The 17,541-nt window shown below is 54.3% G+C and overlaps 2 protein-coding genes across 2 annotated transcripts; one reads left to right on the forward strand and one right to left on the reverse strand.

Annotated features, from left to right (window-relative positions):
* Nucleotides 1-2,773: 2,773 nt before the first annotated feature.
* Mdfi (MyoD family inhibitor) lies at nucleotides 2,774-17,234 on the forward strand. Its single transcript, XM_057752022.1, has 5 exons — nucleotides 2,774-2,797; nucleotides 3,012-3,098; nucleotides 8,965-9,147; nucleotides 11,888-12,115; nucleotides 16,657-17,234. Exons 2-5 carry the CDS (start codon nucleotides 3,023-3,025, stop codon nucleotides 16,911-16,913), a joined length of 744 nt encoding a protein of 247 aa, XP_057608005.1. The 5' UTR covers nucleotides 2,774-2,797; nucleotides 3,012-3,022; the 3' UTR covers nucleotides 16,914-17,234.
* LOC130862420 (translation machinery-associated protein 7-like) lies at nucleotides 15,537-15,959 on the reverse strand. Its single transcript, XM_057752023.1, has one exon. The coding sequence runs from the start codon at nucleotides 15,931-15,933 to the stop codon at nucleotides 15,739-15,741; it is 195 nt and encodes a 64-aa protein (XP_057608006.1). The 5' UTR covers nucleotides 15,934-15,959; the 3' UTR covers nucleotides 15,537-15,738.
* Nucleotides 17,235-17,541: the final 307 nt, after the last annotated feature.

Below are 17,541 nucleotides of genomic sequence, written 5' to 3' on the forward strand. Positions count from 1 at the left end.
AGAGATACCTGCACGTTCACGTTCACTGCTGTTCACAGCAGCAAACAGAACCAGCCGAGGCTCATCCACAGACCAATTGGTTAAAGCACGCGGGTCACATACGCAACGGAATTCTAGGCAGCCCTGAAGAGAAGCGAAACCAGACATTTGCGGGAAAGTAGATGAAACTGGAAATTGCGTTAAGCAAAGTAAAGTAGACTCAGACAAGTCTTGCATGTTTTCTCTTATCGAGGATTTAAATGTTTATATGTATATGTAATATATATCAAATTATATGTGTGTGTGACCATGCATGTGTATGTTTGTATAACTATGTACATATAGAGGATGAAACTCTAGGAAAGGGACCATGAGAGGGAAAAGGTCTGAAGGAAGCTGGAGAAGAGGGGGTGATACAATCAATGTAATAAAGAGGGGACCGGCTAAAGGAGGCAGAGGAGATGGCCATGGCGGAGGGGACAAGTCAGAAGTACACACACCTTTAATCCCAGCCCTTGGGAGGCAAAGCAAGTGTTTGAGCTGTCTTGTTTTGCTTTGTCTCTGAGACAGGATTTCTCTGTGTCTCTCTGGCTATCCTGGAACTCACTCTGTAGATCAGGCTGGTCTCGAACTCACAGAGATTCGCCTGCCTCTGCCTCCCTTAGTGCTGGGATTAAATGCGTGCGCCACCATCACCTGGCTAAAGCAAGTGTTTGAAAGTAGTCTGGTCTACATAATGAGTTCCAGGCCACGGCAACATAATGAGACCCTGTCTTAAAAACAATATAATGATAATAAGCAAGTCTGTGAAGACAGGCGTAGTGGTGCTCGCCTGTAATCCCAGTGCTTAGGACGCCACAGCTGGGGGATCAGGAGTTCAGGCCAGCTTGGCTACATAATGAGACCCTGTCTCACTTAGACCCGCCCCCCTCACTGAAATGCTTCTTATTCAAATATGGTAGCATACCCAAAAGTTCTTGGTAGGGATGTAGCTGGATTGGAGGAGTGCTGACCGGGATCAGGCAACCCACACCTAGGACCCCATAAGCCCGCTGTGGTGGCCTGTCATCACAGCCCCTGGTAAGTAGGAGCAGAGTATAAGTCCAAGGTCATTACTGTCACATGGGAGTCTGTGGCCAACCTGGACATCAAAGCTGCCTCAACAACAAGAAAAAGTTCACGCACCACATGTACCCGGCATACTGAGCCCTCAAAGGGAGCACACCCGTGTAACGAGTGTACGCTGCAGTCATGCAGGGACTTCTGACGGGGGCTTTCACAACCCACAGCCAACATGGAAACAGTAGGAAGGATTACGTTAGTTCCAGGGGCCTTGTTTTGAAACAGAAAAACTTAAAGATAGGGTGTTGAATCCAGCGGGAGACTGGAGCTGCTTATGAGGCCCAACCTACCGGCTCAGGTAAGCCAGGAAGAATGCAGCAGCCGCCAAGCCCTGCAAGCCGCGGGCGCGTCGCGGTGACTCAGCCCGTACCAGGAAGGAGGAGTGCACCCAAGCTCTCGCCCCGAGAGCAGCCTGATCTCGGAGGGCTCTGGGGAACCGAACCTAGACCCCACACACACCTGCGGCGAGCATCCAGGCATCCAGGGTGGGACCCTTCCCGTCCCACCTCCTTCCCAGAGCCGTCCCTCCAGTCCATCGTCTGGACGTAGCTCGAGGGTGGTGAGAGCTCTGCGGGCGCCGTGGGGGCCACGCGGGTCCTGGCCCCGACGGCGCCCAGAAGACCTACGAGAGCTGTAAGTAGTGACTTCAAGGACTGGGAGAAGACCGTGGGGGAAGGTCCATCCCTGGCGTCCCAGCTTCCCTCGGTTGTAACGCGGGCTGGGAGGAGGTGGCCTGGCGCCGCCGCCTCCCTAATTAGCCCTGGTGGTACCGACTCAGACGCCGGGCTTAAGGCAGCTCAGGATCAGTGTGGGTCCCCGTCCAGCACCACCTGGCTGCCCACAAGTTCTCGGAATCGGGTCCTGGGGTCACTCTGGGGGTCTCCGAACTCCCCCTCCCCCTCCATACACACACACCCTGCTTGGTGACAACCCCTCCCCACAGCCAGAGTTTACAATTCCAGCCAGGCCAACAGACTGACCTCTCCTTACCCCTTTCTACACTCACCCTCGTGTTTGAAGTTGGGGTGCCGGCCTGGAGCCCAATGACTGAGTGACCGGTCTTTTCCCCGAAACGAATTTCCACGTCCAGCTGGCGGGGATGGCAGGGTACTGGGGATGCTTTTGGTTGCTATGGGATAGGGAAGGCTGATGCGACACCAAATGGATTTCCCGGAGGTCTAGTTTCTGGCGGGCTGATCCCCAAACTCCAGGCGCCCAGCTTCTTAGTGGAAATCGAGGACATGAACAAAGGCACCAGAGGAACTAGGTTGCTCTCATCCTGGGACAACGCAATTTGTGGGCTAGTAGTATTCAGACATTTGTCCCAGGGTGATAGTGACTTCTTTCTTTTGATAGTCTGGAAACTTTTGCAAAGTTTTAGATAAAAGGGAAAAACACGCGGCCCCTTGTGCAACCCGCGAGGTCCTCCCGGCCTGAGGAGGCGGAGATCTGGGGAGACTGGAGCCCCTGGCTCTGTACGAGGAGAGGAAACCAGACGAGCTGGCTTCCTGTGGGGGCTTGGGCCTCGGACGCCCCGCGGACAGACGTGTCCTGCCCTGGCAGCGCCGAGCCCCGCACGGGGGAGGGGATGCGTGGGGGGCGAGCCAGCGAGGAGGGGGCGGGGACAGGGTGGGCCAGGGAAGAGGGGAGGAGCGAGGGGGCTGGAGAGAGAGAAGGAAGAAGGAAGGGGCGATAGGTGGGTGCGAGTTGGCGCTGGAATGGGAGCCAAGAGCGAGTGAGCGGGGAGGGGGCGCGGGCGACACCCAGGTGTCGCATGGAGGGGTCCACGCGGTGACCAGCCTGGGAGCACAGCTTGCACGAGTCTGCGCTAGGGCACCCCAGTCAGTCCCCGGTTCCCCACGCACAACCGGGAGAGGCCCGCCCTGCCCGCTGAGCGCTGTTTTCTCCAGGTCCCGGGCCGATGTCCCAGGTGAGCGGTCAGTGCCCTGTTCTGTGCGACGCGCCCCATGGAGTCCCCAGCGCTACCCCGGACCCAGGTAGGAGAAGGAATGGAAAGCAAAGATGGACCGGAGTGGGGTGGAAAACTAACAGGGTTTTTTTGGGGGGTGGGGCTGTTAGTTCTCTAGCAGACACACAGGCGGATAGCTCCCAGGAGCTTGGGTGGGAGTGAGGGTGAGAAGTCTGAGTATTGGGGACCGGGTCCAAAGGGAGTAGAAAGGAGTAGAGGGCTAGGGTGAGGAAACTGGGCCCGGAGCAGGCAGCCATGGCTGAGAGGAGTTGGCTCCAACTCCCCCCAGCCCCCGCTCTACACACACACACACACACACACACACACACACACACATACGCCGTGGCGTCTGCCCATAATATTGGGATTTGTGTCTCAACCATTTCTGCCCAGTGTGTAAATATTTATGAGGGCCTTAGGCGGGGTGTGTGGCGGGTGGGGGGGTGGGTGGCGTCTGAGTCTCTCTTCTTCCCTTCCCCCAAACTAAGCAGAGCGCTTTCTGCAAACTTTTGTTTCAGCAACTAGTGGCTACGAAGCTGGCCCCTTCCCTCCTTGCTAGCTGCCATTCCTCCGCCCAGTCCCTACCCAGCGTGGCGCACATACACACACTACCAACGTAGTGAAATACCCTTCCCCCACCTCAGGGGCTAAACTGCCCTGATTCTCCCAGGACCCTACAGACTAAGGAAGGGTGTAGGGGGGGCCTCCCAATCTAGCGCCCTAGTCCCTTGTCCTCAAAGGCTAAAACTATCTTATACGGAAGGCACCTCTATGGAGGTGCAGATTCCGTTAGAGTCGGGGTGGGTAGGGGGCGGGGTACAAAAGTGTAGACCCAGATTTTCTGACTTAAAACCTTATTCTGGCTCAGCCAGAGGCTCTGTTTTCCTCAGACTGTCTCAGTAATGAAGATCCAAGGCTTGACCTCGGGTTCCCAAAGGGTCTCAGACAAGTCCTTTCTTTCCCCTTCTCTGGCCTGTCTCCTCACCCTACTCCCAGCCTGGACCCCCTAGTTGGTTTGTCTGTTTGGGGAATGGCCTCAGCTGCCTGTATACCTGGCCTGGCCCCTCACAACTGTAGAGGTGGGGGGCCTTCAAAACCTGAGGGATGTCTGACCAATGGAGATAGTGTGTGTTCTTTCTTCATCAGCCCTAAGTCCCTGTTCTGGGAGCGTCCTTGATACAATTACCTAGACTTCTAGGGAAGATGCTCCTCCAAGGACCAGGCTCCTTCGGCTTGGAAGGACAGTGGGAAACTGGGGGCTGGGAGGCCTTCATGTCTGGGAACTGTCTCTGTCTTTCTTGGCCTCTCTCCCACCCCCACTTTTCCATGCTGTCTTCCTTCCCTTATTCAGTTTTTCTCTCCTCCGATATCTCCTTCCAAGACCCCCCCTCCCCTGTCTGACCTGCTCTCCACCCAATGGCAGAGGAGGGGAGCAACGTGTGCTCAAGACAGGCCGCAGAGTCCAGGGGGAATTGACGGGAAGGCTTAGGCCTGGGCTGTAATTTGAGGCCCCAGCGTCCCAGCAAGCCCCCTCCCCAGTCTGAAATGGGCCAGACAATGTGGCTTTTGTAACACTTGTCCTGTCCTGTACTGTTCTGCCTGCTACCCAGGAAGCCCAAACCGCAGAAGATGCAGCCAGAACCCCACAGATGCCTGACCCTGAGACCAGAACTCTCCACGCTCCCTGTACGCTCACAGAACAGAGAGGCCACAGGACTGTCCCCAGAGTGGAAGCTGCTGGCAGGACAGCCAGGGTGTGACATGCCTCCTCTTTCAGGGTTCCAAGATACAGACAGGGCACAAGAGGACTCAGGGCAGCTGTGGTTAGGGCGGGTGGCCAAGTACTCACACTCTGGCCTCTTCCCCTGGCCTCTACCCCGCCCATTCCTGAGAGCCCCAAGAGCCTGGCTCCCTAACCCACAAGGTTTCTGCCTAGCACTGGGGCATCGAATTTCTACCCATGTCTCTAAATTCAATTTCCTGGGAATTGGAGCCCTTGGACCTAAAATAAAACAACTGGACTGAACATAGCCAGCAGCTCACATCCTCTCCAGTCCTCCTCTTCATGGCGCGGGCCTCGCTAACTGGACATCAAAATAGCCCACCATCTCTGGTCTCCGTGGGGTTCAAAGTCAGATGTCGCCCATAATCCTTCATGTGGCCCCTCTTTCTCCTTCCCAAACCTGAGCCATTCTGAACTCCAACACTCAACCACAAACATGCAGACCTCCACAGGGAAGGTGACAGACAAGGGACCAGTTTGTAGCAGAAACTAGCACTTCGTTGCCAAGTTGTCGGTAACGGGCTGTGCAGAGGGCACACTGATATCACAGGTGTCAGAGGAGGCTTTCTGGAGGAAGAGATGAGGCTGTGGCTGGACAGGGAGGAGTCAAGAGGAACTATATAAGCACAGGTAGTCTGGCCAGAAGCTGTTGTGATGGCCCAGGGGCCGGGACAGGTGAGTGTGCCTGGAACACAAGACCTTTGTACATTGACTAAAGAAGTGTGACAGAGGCCTTGAGTGTCTGCTCATACTGAGAGTGACTGAGAGGTATCAGCCACCATTCTCTGACCTGAAGTCCTGATCTTCTCTCTCCAGAGATAGTCATAGCCCAAGGTACAGGGAGCCCAGATCCACTGTCCACAAAGACAATGCTGGGGGCCAGACTTGGAGCTCCAGAACATGAAAACTGGCCAGGCTTGAAGTGAACCCATCCCCCCTGGAAGAGGTTCTCCTCTTCCTTCCTGGCCAAGAACGACCCCTCCCCCCAAATCTGGTGGATGACAGACAGAGGGAATCCACAAGGTCCTTGCTGCTGGAGTGAGTCTCCCTAACTTTCCTGTGGAGCATGTGGAAAGTTCTCTCCACTTCTTTCTAGAGAGGTATGCAGACCAGAGCCTCGCCCCGTGTTAGGGAGGAGCACGTGTTGAAGGGACCCAGAGGTGCAGGACACGAGCATGTTGAGTTCACTGTGTAAATCAATAGTGATGTCACTCTGGTCAGATGGGTGGCTTAGATGTCAGGCTTCTCCCAGCCACACCTCTCATCTACGCTCCTGCGTGCACGCACGCGCACACGCACACACGTCAGGAGAGTCTCCTTCGAGATGCTCTCTCTCTTCTCCATGCAGGACGAGGAGTCTTTTGGTCACAGAGGGAAAACTGGGCTCTTTAGTCTCTCAGTCTGGGAGTCTTCAGCCCACGTGTGCCCTGGGTCTTCCGTCCCAGCCGCGTCCTGGGGCCCAGGTCCTCTGGAGCAGCATCTCCAGAGCAGTCTTCCTGACTCCGCCCTTTCCACCCTGTTCTGCTGGCCTGTCTCCCTCCTCTGCCCCCTCTGTCCCTCAGGCCACAGTCTGGTCTCTCTAGAAGCTTTTGTTCCATCCAGGTCACCAGCCTTGTAGTGACTGTGAGGAGACACCTGGGTGAAAGGACAGGCGGGGACTCCCGTGGCCTTAAACCCTCTTTATTGTCTTTCTCCTTCTCAAGCCCTGAGGGCCAAAAAAACAGGAATTTTGGCTCTGTCTATACAGGATTGTGCACTCTGTGACCTCAGGAGAAAGTCTGGGAAGCCAGGGGCCTTTAATGACCAGCTGCTGTTGCAGGCTCCCAACCTCAGAAGCACCGAACGGCGTGCACTCCCTCATTCCCACCGAACTGTGGCTCTGGGGTCTTGGTCCCATTGCTCTTCTCAAACACCCCTTCCCCACGATTGTTTAAGACTCAGTGGCTACTGCCTTCTCCAGGGTACCTCCTGACAGCGCATACGCGTGTGCGCGCACACACACACACACACACACTCCTATAGGCTTTTAAAATGTGTTTTCTGTTGTTGTTGTTTTTGTTTGTTGGGATAAGGTTTCTTAGGGTAAAACTGTGAGGAGAGCCCTGGCTGTCCTGCAACTCACTCTGTAGACCAGGCTGGCCTTGAACTCACAGAGTGCTGGGATTAAAGAGTCCTTTTGAAGAGTTTTTTTTTTAATTCTTTTTTTTTAAAGAGTTGGTCTCAGGAGGCGCAGACTGGCCTTGAACTTGCTTTGTAGCCAAGGCTGGCCTTGAACTTTTGATCCCCTGGCCTCCACCTCCCAAGTGCTGGGATTATAGGTAAGTGATACCACACCCCATTGGTACCACTCATGGGGTGAAAGAGCTAGCATTGTTTGTTTTTGTTTTGGGGTTTGGGGTTTTTGGCGGTGCTGGGAATAGCAACCAGGGTTGCTGTTTTCATGTCAAACAAATGCTTTAACTGAGTGCTCGCCCAGTCCTCTTCCTCGCCAACCCTTGTAAATACCCTGCTGCAGCTTTGAGCTGGGAACTAACGCAGAAACTTCCTGGCCTCCTGCACCTCCTACTCTCTGCCCCAGCTCCTATCTGCTGATGAGGCCTGTGGTTTGCCCTGGGCAGGCAGAAGCATGCCTACTTGGGTCTGCAGTCTCTGTGCTACCCAGTAGGCCTCTGGGATCTGTGTCTGCAGGGCCAAGAGGAACTAGGGGCTGTTAACAGGGTCTCGGGCTCAGCAGCCAGTGAGGTGGCTGGACACTGGAGCACCCCTAGGCCTACTTCCAGCTTCTGATTCCCAGATCCAAGTGCACACATCTCCATGGACGGCTCCATTTATCTCTCTCCATGGCTGTCATCTGAAGACAGCTCAGAGGACATCTGTAGAAGCTCGTCTCTGTTCTCTGTAATGGAACCTATTTCATTGGCAGGACCTTCCTTTGTCTCCATCCCTTTTTGGTGTGTACAGGATGGATTGGATTCTGATCTCTTATCTTTGGACATCTCTGCTGGTTTCCCCCTCCCCCACCTGTGTACCCTCCCTCCCCATCTCTGTTGGTCTCCCCTGCTATCTGTGTAGCCTGCCTCCCCAGAGCCTTGCCCTTTGGCGTCTGCCTCTCTCAGAGTCTCCAGCTTCTATTTCTTCTTTCTCCCAGCATGGGAACTATGAGGGAGACACAGGTAAAGAACCATGCTCTGAGACCACTGCCGTCCCACTGCATAGCACAGCCTGGGAGGCAGCTGCACCCCCAAATTGTCAGAACTTGGGCTTTACCCCTGTGGCCCCTGCCTTACCCAGAGACTGAAGCTGTGGGTTCTCAGACACTGCGCATCCCCATCCCTTCCTGGGAGCCCAAGGGGCTCTAGTCCTGCTGCCAAGGGCGCTGTGGTTTGAAGGTGGCCTCGTTCCCTCATTCCGCCCACCCTGCCCAGAGTCACTCTAATTACACGGGACTGTGGTTCACCTCTTCCCCAGCGCTCCTGGCTGCCTCCTGGCCTCTCTTCCTGCCTGGGGCCCCTCCCTGCTCCTCACCCCCAGGTTACTCTCTCTCTCTCTCTCCTCTCCCATGCCAGCATCCCCTCTCTGACCCAATTTCTCCGCATCTGCCCTCTTCCTGTCTGAGCAGCTTCTTGCCCTGGTCTGCCCAGGCCCTGTCTAGTCTTTGTCTCTCTTCCTCGTGGCTGACTTTGCTGTTGGTCCCAGACAGCCTGTCACTAGATCTCTGCCGTCCCCACCCAATCTCCTGAACTCCCTTTCCCTGGCATCTGCCTTGCAGTGCCTGTCAGTCCCCACAACTGTATCTCTGGCTCCGCTGCTGAACAGCTTGTTTGTTTTCTCCTGCGCCGTGTGCCTCTCCTCTCCCTGCTCCTCTTTGTACCACGGGTCCCTCCTGATGCCACACACATGTACTCACCCAGGAACACTTACATGCACACATATGAGCTATGATTCAGAAACTTTCATTTGGAAGTCAAACACTGCAGCCAGATAAGGTGATAGCTGACTGAGTCGTGAAGTAAGGAGTTCATTGAGGGCTCTGGCCTGGAGGTCAGATCTGGGCCTGGGCACACAGAAGGGCGCCAGGGAAACAATCCTTCATCATCTGCTTTTTCACTAGCCCAGACCATGTCCCTCCTCCCTGGGCTGGAGGTAGCAGCAGGATCCACTCACCCTGCAGATGCATCATCAGAAGAGGGCTCCCCAGAGGAGGTGGTACCCTGCATGCCCCAAGACAGTGGTCCTGTGGCTCACCGGGCTCTGAACAGCACTGACCTCGATGTTCACACCGAAGCTGTGACGTGTGAGTACCAGGGAACTTGGGTTTGGGGTGGCAACATGTAGGGCTGCCCTAGGAAATCCAACCACGGAGTGTCGTCAGGAGTACAGTGCAGCAGCTCTCTGCCTCTACCTTGTCAGAGGCCAGGCTCCCGGAAACACGGCTTGAGCTTGCAGGACAAGAGGCATCCTTTGCCTCCGAGAGAGAGAACTGGTGTGCTGGGCAGGGCCAGAAGCTGAAACACAGTACAGTGTACCCTTCAGGACAGAACCTGGGTGCAGAGGAAAGAGGGGAGCACCAGATGCTCTGGGGAGGACGGAACAAAGTTCATCTTCTTTACCAGGCCTGTTTGGAGGTCTTCACAGTGCCCTAGGAGCCACGCAAGGGCTACCCAGGTCATTTTTGTAATAAGCATCGACTGCTTTCCATGATAGTGTCTCAAAGCAGATTTTCTGTCTTTGAATGAGTTCGAGTACTTTCGTAGAGAGACATCACCACAGCTCTTGTCAAGCCTATTCTCTAGATGAGGAAACTGAAGCACAGACCCAGAGCAGACCAGGACACAAGCCTGGCACTCAATCTTCTGGCCTCATTCTGCTGTGCCCACCTGCTGTGTTGGCATAAATAATGTGCCTCCTGCACCTCTATCAAGGGCATCTGGGGCCAAACTGGACGGTCTGAAAGCAGCCTTCTGTACACACACGCACGCACGCACACACGCACACACACACACGCACGCATACACATGCACCGCTCACACACACACACTTGAGACAAGACATGGCCATGGCCACAGGGAGGGGGCCCAGGCGAGAGTGGGACAGACACCCCTGTGTCTATGGCTTTGAGTGTTTGCACTGTGACTCAACACCACCCCCACCCCTTGGCCACCCCACAGCCGAGGCCACAGGCGAGCTTTGTGTCTGCAGGGCCTCCCAGGGCCCTAGGCTCACCACAGACTCCCTCCCTCTGGCCACTGAACCCATGTTTAGGCAGCAGGGCAAGGGACAGTGACACTGGCCAAAGGCTCAACCAGTCTTCTCTGGAGCCAGGATGATTCAGGCCTAGCCACTCCCGTGGCTTTGCTCCTGTTTGCCAGGTGCAGGCCCCAGCCATGGCTTGCCCCAATCCCAGCCTGGCACCTCTGTTTCCCACCCTGTCATGGTGTTATCCTCCCAGCCTCCTCTCTCCGCTTCCTAGCTGTGGAATCTCTTGTGAGTTATACCAGCTGGTCCTCAAGTATTTTCATCTGAGAAATGTGCCAATAATAGATGGCTTATAATGTTTAAAGACATTACTCTGGCACACAGTCTCGCACGCCGATACCCACTCAAAGCATGTTAACTAGCTGCTACTCTAAGAAGTGTCTGTGTGGATGTAACAGCTTGCTTCCCAGTTCCTCAGTCCCCAGCCTTTGCCCCCATCCCTTGGCTCTCTGTCCTGAGGCACAGTGGTCTACATCAGTAATCCCAGCACGCTGGAAGTGGAGACAGGAGAATGAGGGACTTGAACTCCTATGCAAGGTCATCGTCAGCTGCATAGCCAGTTTGAGTCCAGCTTTGGCTACAAAAGTCTCAAAGATGGGGGCGGGGGGTCTTATAAAGAAGATTCCATTAGAAAATAATCAGCAAGTATTGGGGACAACTGGCCAGCACACATAGTGCTCAACTGGTTGGCACACAGTGAGTGTTCAAAGGACCCATGACTGACTGGCACACGAGCGTCCATCCCCCAGAGTCCAGAGGTGCACTGAGGCCACCTTCTTCTCTCCTGAGCACGGAGGGCCTCCTCATATCTCCCCCCCTGTAGAATGTAAATCCCCAAGTCAGCTGGAGAAGTGAGGACTAGGGCCCTGCTGAGGGAATGGAAGCACCCCATGTTTGCAGAAGGCATTCAGCAGCCAGGGCCCAGACCTCGTGTGACCCCTTCTTACGTCCCCTACCAGCATAACACAGGTTCCCTCACTTTCTGAGACTCGTGCCAAGCCGGCTGCTCAGTTGAGCATCCTCTGAAGGAGATCTAGAAAGCCTCTGAGGGCTTGGGGCATCACCAGGCTCAGCTTCTAAAACTGATTGCTTAGTTTAGGAGGGTACATGGCCTTTGGAAGGCGCTCCCTACCAGTTCTCCCTCCCGTCCTGTCCCCACCCCTGTCACCCAGACCAAGAGCCGCTCAGTCCTTTCTGCCCACAGTAGCAGGGCAGGGCGGGACTCTGCAGAGCTGAGGGCAAGAAGCAGAAGATAAAGGGGCTGCTACGAGGGGCCCTCAATCCAGAGCCAAGCATGCATCTCCAAACAGATGTTCCCAATAAGTCACCAGCAGCACCAAGGGCGAAAACAGCTGGGAGTTTGGCAGAAGCCAAGGTGAAGGTTAACTGATTCACTGCCATCGGCAGCAACCCCAGCCGACCATGTCTCCCCGACCCTACCAGTCTAGCCCAGGTCCTGGAGCCTACAACAAGAGGACAGAGTTCATGTGGAGTAAGAAAGTGGGGTGCAGGTACCCCTGCTTTGTACCTTTGGTTTTAGTTTTTTTTCCGGAATGAGCACTGACATGGGAGTTGAAACTGAATCCCAGGCTGTGACTGTTCCATGATGTTCCTGTGGGCTAGTCATTTCTGCTTTCCAAGCCTCAGTTTCTCCATGTAAGGGACACAAATCTGCCTTCGCTGCCGGAGGTGAAACAGAGTAAACTGGTAGAGTTCAGACTGATCATCAGAGGGTGACCCTCTCTTTCGTCACCACCTTTTCTCTTCATTTCCCCCAGGCCAGCCTCAGGGGAACCCCTTAGGCTGCACCCCACTACTGCCAAACGGCTCCGATCATAGCCACCCCTCAGAACTGGGCAGTGCCGGGCATGCTGGGAACGGTGCCCCCGGAGGCCCCAAGGCCCACCGGAAGTTGCAGACACACCCATCTCTGGGCAGCCAGACTGGGAGGAAGAGCAAAGGCAGCACTCGGTCAACTTCCCAGGTCCCCCTCCAGGCACAGGAAGGTAAGACCCCTACCGTCCCGCATGCGCATGCGCAGACAGGCAGCGCAGCCCCGGCTGCAGGTTGAGACGTGCGCGCTGCTCTGTTGGACTCAGTGCCTCCTGCCTATTGGCTCCTGATGCCGGAGGATCAAGGCCATCCTGGGCTTTGTAACTAGATCCTGCTTCAAGCGGCCGGCCGTAAACCAGGCGTCGTGGCTCACACCCCTACCATCCAGCGCTCAGGGACTGACATGCTAACTCCTGCAAGGTATCCTCCTACCTCCACATGGTTGTGGGGTTTGTGTTTAGAAAGGGAGACCTCCAGCCTCCGGGGAATCATCTATGGGGCCCACACAGCTAGAGGCTGGGCAGAAGCCACGGGGAAGGCTGATGCGAGGGTGCGAAGGTGCCCTTGGTGCCCTGTTCAACTTCGTGCATCTTGAGAAGCACACTCGGGCGGTGAAGTGACCTCAGTCCCAGACCAGCTCCCTCAGGCTTACCCTAACAAGGAATGTGGCCACCTGGGCTGATCCAGTTTACACCACTTTATTTCCAGAATCAGAAAATTTCCGCCAGGGGCTTGTGACCCCGCTTTCCATCCCCAACACCAGAGAAAATGAAAAAAAAAAACTATATATATATATATATATATATATATATATATATCCTTTAGGAGTGGACCATCTGTTTAGTCAAAGCAAACGTAGAGCGTAAAATGATGCTGAGCGGTGGGGGTGGGGGGTGGGGGACACAAGATTCCGCTGGGGATGCCAGAACTTCTCAGACCAGACACCCAGCTGCCTTCTGCTCCGACATCACAGAGCTGACAGCCATCTGCTTGCCCCATCGGGTATCGTGGGGCAGTCATCTGTAGTTCAGGAACCACCTGATCGCAGCCCTGCTCATGTTGGGGGACCCTGGCCTGGCCCCCTGCAAGCAGGATTCAATGTGTGCATTTATTGCTGTTGCTTTTAAGATTTATTTATTTAAACGTGGGAGGCAGAGATAGGCAGAGATCTCTGTGAGTTCGAGGCCAGCCTGGTCTACAAGTGATAGTTCCAAGACAGGCTCCAAAACTACAGAGAAACCCTGTCTTGAAAAACCAAAAAAGAAAAGAAAGAAAGATGTATTTATTTTATGTGTATGAGAGTTTTGCCTGCACATGTGTGTGTGCACCATGTGTGTGCCTGGTGCCCTCAGAGGCCGGAGAGGGTGTCCAATCCCTGGAACTGGAATTACAAATGGTTGAGCGTCATCATGTAGAAGCTAAAAACCGAACTGGATGGAATCAAACCCAAACCCTCTGCAAGAACAGCAAATGTTCTAAACCACTGAGCCATCTTTCTAGGGAGGGCCCTGCCCACCCCACCATCCCTGAATTTGTTAAGTAAGGCATTCTGAAACCTTCTCACCCCTTGGGGCAGATTCTGTCCAAAGTATTTTATGACAGGCAGTCATTCACTTAGCTGACTTACCCTGGGGAGGAGGGGAGAGAAGTGTCTAGGTGGTAGTGCACTTGTCTAGCATGCTCAGGGCCCTGGGTTCAACTCCCAGGGGTGCAAGAAAATAAATAATATTAACAGCTGTGCATTCTGGACACCTGCTACATGCTAGGTAACTAGCCCATGCCCTCATTGGGCTCTCGTGGATAGAGAACACATGGGATCTTTATCCATGTGGCAAGTCCCACTACAGAGGCTGTATTAGCGTGGAAACAGCCACACCAGCGCAGAGGCCGAGGTAGGGAACGCGAATGAAGTGACCCGTAGAAGGTGTGTTTGGCATTTGGCAGGTTGACTGAAACTCCAGGAGGCGGGAACTCTGGGAAGGTTTTTATCAAAGATGACCTACTGACACACGGGGACGGTTGGGATGGACTGAGAGTCTTAAATACAGCAGTGATTTAACACGTCTGCAGTTGAAGAGAATGACTGGATCCATTTGGGGCATGGAAGACAGGGCTGCCACACAGGGTGCTGGACAGTGTTAGTCAGCAAAGTGCAGCTCTGGTTCCCCTGGCCTGGCCCTCAGGAGAGCTTACTGCCCAGCACTCTGCAGTGAGGGCTCAGCCCACCAGTCAAATAAGGGCCTACTGTGTTCACTTTGTGTGGTCCAAGCTGGCCTCAGATTCTCTGTGGCTGACGATGACCTTGAACTCCTGATCCTCTTGCCTGTGCCTGCCGGGAGCTGGGATTACAGCCCTGCACGACCACAGCTTGTACACACAGGTGTACATGCCCTTAGGACGGTGTGCATGCCCTTAGGAAAGAAGCATTCTGCGGACTGGGACACATCTGTGACCATAACAGACACAGGCAGCACCTGTGTCTACTCAGGGTTTGCTGTTGCTGGAAGGAGACACCATGACCACAACAGTGCTTATAAAGAAAACATTTAATTGAGGGTGGCTCGCTGACAGTTTCAGAGGTTCAGTCCATCCTGATCATGAAGGGGAGCATGGCAGCGTGCAGGCAGATGTGGTGCGAGAGTCGAAAGTGCTACATCTTGCAGGTCACGGAGGGTTGACTGACAAGAGACCTCAAGGCCCACCCCCCACAGTGACACACTTCCTCCAACAAGGCCACTCCTAACACTGCTGCTCCATTCTGGGCTCATTTTCTTTCAAACCACCACCACCTGGCAAGGGTGAGGTGACCATCTGCTTAAAGCCTGTTGTGCAGTGACCCATGACAGAGCTAGGAAGTCAGAAGAATGCAGGAGGGTGGTGAGCGGGGTGTGCCAGAGTGAGGAGAGTTCTGGAGAGTTCTGCTCCTCCAGGGGAGCCTGCTGGAGATGGCATTTGGAGAAGTAGGGAAAGAAAGGAGTGAGACTATTCCAGGCAGAGAGAGAGGTACCGCCCGGCCGTGTTTCGCCTGGGTTTCAGCAGAAGATCAGCACGGACAGAGCAGAGGAGAAGGCACTGTCAAGAGAGACAGCTCACCAGGCCTGAGGCCCACCTGGAACCTCAGCTTCTCCCCCTTGAGGGCGTCTGTGGTAGCTCTGAGCACAGCAGGCTCTGAAGCAGCCTCTGTTTTTAGTTCTTGTTGCTTGTTTTTGTTTGGTTGGTTTTTGTCCTGGCTCTGGGACACACAACAGATTGGTGAGGTATAACCAAAGACAGAGTGGCATATTCTTATTTGTTTCATTTTTTGAGACAGGGTTTCATGTAGCCCAGACTGACCTCCAACTCACCAATTATCTGAGGATGATCTTTTTTTTTTTTTGGTATTATTTATTTATTATTATTATTATTATTATTTTTTTTTTGGTTTTTCAAAACAGGGTTTCTCTGTGGCTTTGGAGCCTGTCCTGGAACTAGCTCTGTAGACCAGGCTGGTCTCGAACTCACAGAGATCCGCCTGCCTCTGCCTCCCGAGTGCTGGGATTAAAGGCGTGCGCCACCATCGCCCGGCTATTATTTTTTTTTTTTACAAAAGTTTATTACAATGTACAACAGGCTCCAGGATAACACTTCATTCTAACTATAGGTGGCAATGATGTTATAGTAGGGGATCCAGATGTTTAACAGGCTCCAGGATAACACTTCATTCTAGCTGTAGATGGCAAAGATGTTATGGCAGGGAATCCAGATGTTTAAATAGGAATGGAAGAGGGTCACCATCATCTCAGATATGAGGAACAGCTTACTTTTTGCCAGATTTCTTAATTCCACCTGTGGCCAGGGGTCCCTTCCCCGCGGCCTTGGCTTTTAGCTCCTCGAGTTTCTTCTGCTCCTCTTTTTGTTTCTGCTTGAAAGCCTTATCTTCCTCGTCCACTTCCTTGGTCTGCTTCTTGGGCTGTTTCAGGGGCTTCTTTTTGCCACCTTCCCGGCCCGACATGGCGCCTCCAGACACCCCCTTCTCCAGACCCTCCTGAGGATGATCTTGAACTGCTGATCCTCCTGCTTCTGTATCCCAAACACTGGAATTGCATGTGCACACAGTTTCTACAGTGCTGGGGATTGAACCCAGGGCCTCCTGCATGCTAGGCAACCACTCTATTAACTGAGCCAAATCCCAACCCTTTGGCTACATCTTTAAATGGCTAATCTCTGTGCCTCAGTTTCTTCATCTGTAGAACGGGGCTAATTACAGCCCACATCATAGAGTAGTTACAGGAGGATTAGGCGAGTGTCCTTCCTACACGGCACTTATACTGGTGCCTGGGACACCTCTTCACCCACTTAGTTAAATACATAATCAGAGCGCAGTTAAAACAGGGACTCCGCCGGCTGGCGGTGGCGCACGCCTTTAATCCCAGCACTCAGGAGGCAGAAACAGGCGGTCTCTGTGAGTTCGAGGCCAGCCTGTTCTACAGAGCGAGTTCTAGGACAGGCTCCAAAGCTAGAAAGGGAAAAAAACAATACTCACAATGCAGACTGGCTGTGCTCCTTCAGTTCCACTCTGATTTACTTGCCTGCTGTGCCTATAAAGAAACTGGGTATCCCCACTAGCTCCTTTTGTTTCTTGGGGCGATGGGGACTACAGACAGTAGGTGAAACTGGACTGTTGTGACGGGGGCTCCCTTGCTCCTGTCTCTGACTCGCCTGTCCCCGCCCACAGACTGCTGCGTCCACTGCATCCTGTCCTGTCTGTTCTGTGAGTTCCTGACACTCTGCAACATCGTCCTGGACTGCGCCACGTGCGGTTCCTGCAGCTCCGAGGACTCCTGCCTCTGCTGCTGCTGCTGCGGCTCCGGCGAGTGTGCAGACTGCGACCTACCGTGCGATCTGGACTGTGGCATTGTGGACGCCTGCTGCGAGTCGGCAGACTGCCTGGAGATCTGCATGGAGTGCTGTGGACTCTGCTTCTCGTCCTGATGCCACAGAGCAGCCCCGGAGCTGCCACACGAAGCTTGACACCTCCCCTGACCCCAGGGCCCCCTCAGAATCCCAGCCCAGATGTGAGAAGGTGGGATGGCCAGAGGAGCCATCTCAGCCGCGGAACAGGTCCGTTACCGACAAGCCTGCTCTCCTCAGTGGGTGACCGGGAATGTGGCGTCTAGAACCTGGTAAGACAGAACCAGTTAGCTGCCAGGACTCCGAACACTGTGAACGGCAGGGGAGGGGCAGGAATGGGAGGCCTCTGTCCTTCTCTACCTCTGCTCCAGGTGTCCACCCCCTCGGCTACCCCAGCTCGGAAGACAGAAAATGTGAAGACACCTACCCCGCCCATTGTCAGCCCCTACCCTCCTCCCCGGCTCATTTGCTGGGCTCTTGTAGGAGCCTGACCCATACAGTGACCCAAGAGGGTGGGGCTTGGGGTGGGGTTGGGTGGGACAGGGGACAGTAAGACTGGAAGCGGGGGTGGGCAGAGGGAGGGTCTGTGCTATTTGTTGCTGTAAATAAAGATGTTTGTCTGTTCCGTCTCCACTTTCCTTGGGACCTGTGACAAAATGTAAGGGCATAAGTGCTGAAAAGCAATACTCCCTGCCAGGACCTTGTATTC

Source organism: Chionomys nivalis, chromosome 19 (genome assembly GCF_950005125.1).
Source record: "Chionomys nivalis chromosome 19, mChiNiv1.1, whole genome shotgun sequence".
NCBI classification, from domain to species: domain Eukaryota; kingdom Metazoa; phylum Chordata; class Mammalia; order Rodentia; family Cricetidae; genus Chionomys; species Chionomys nivalis.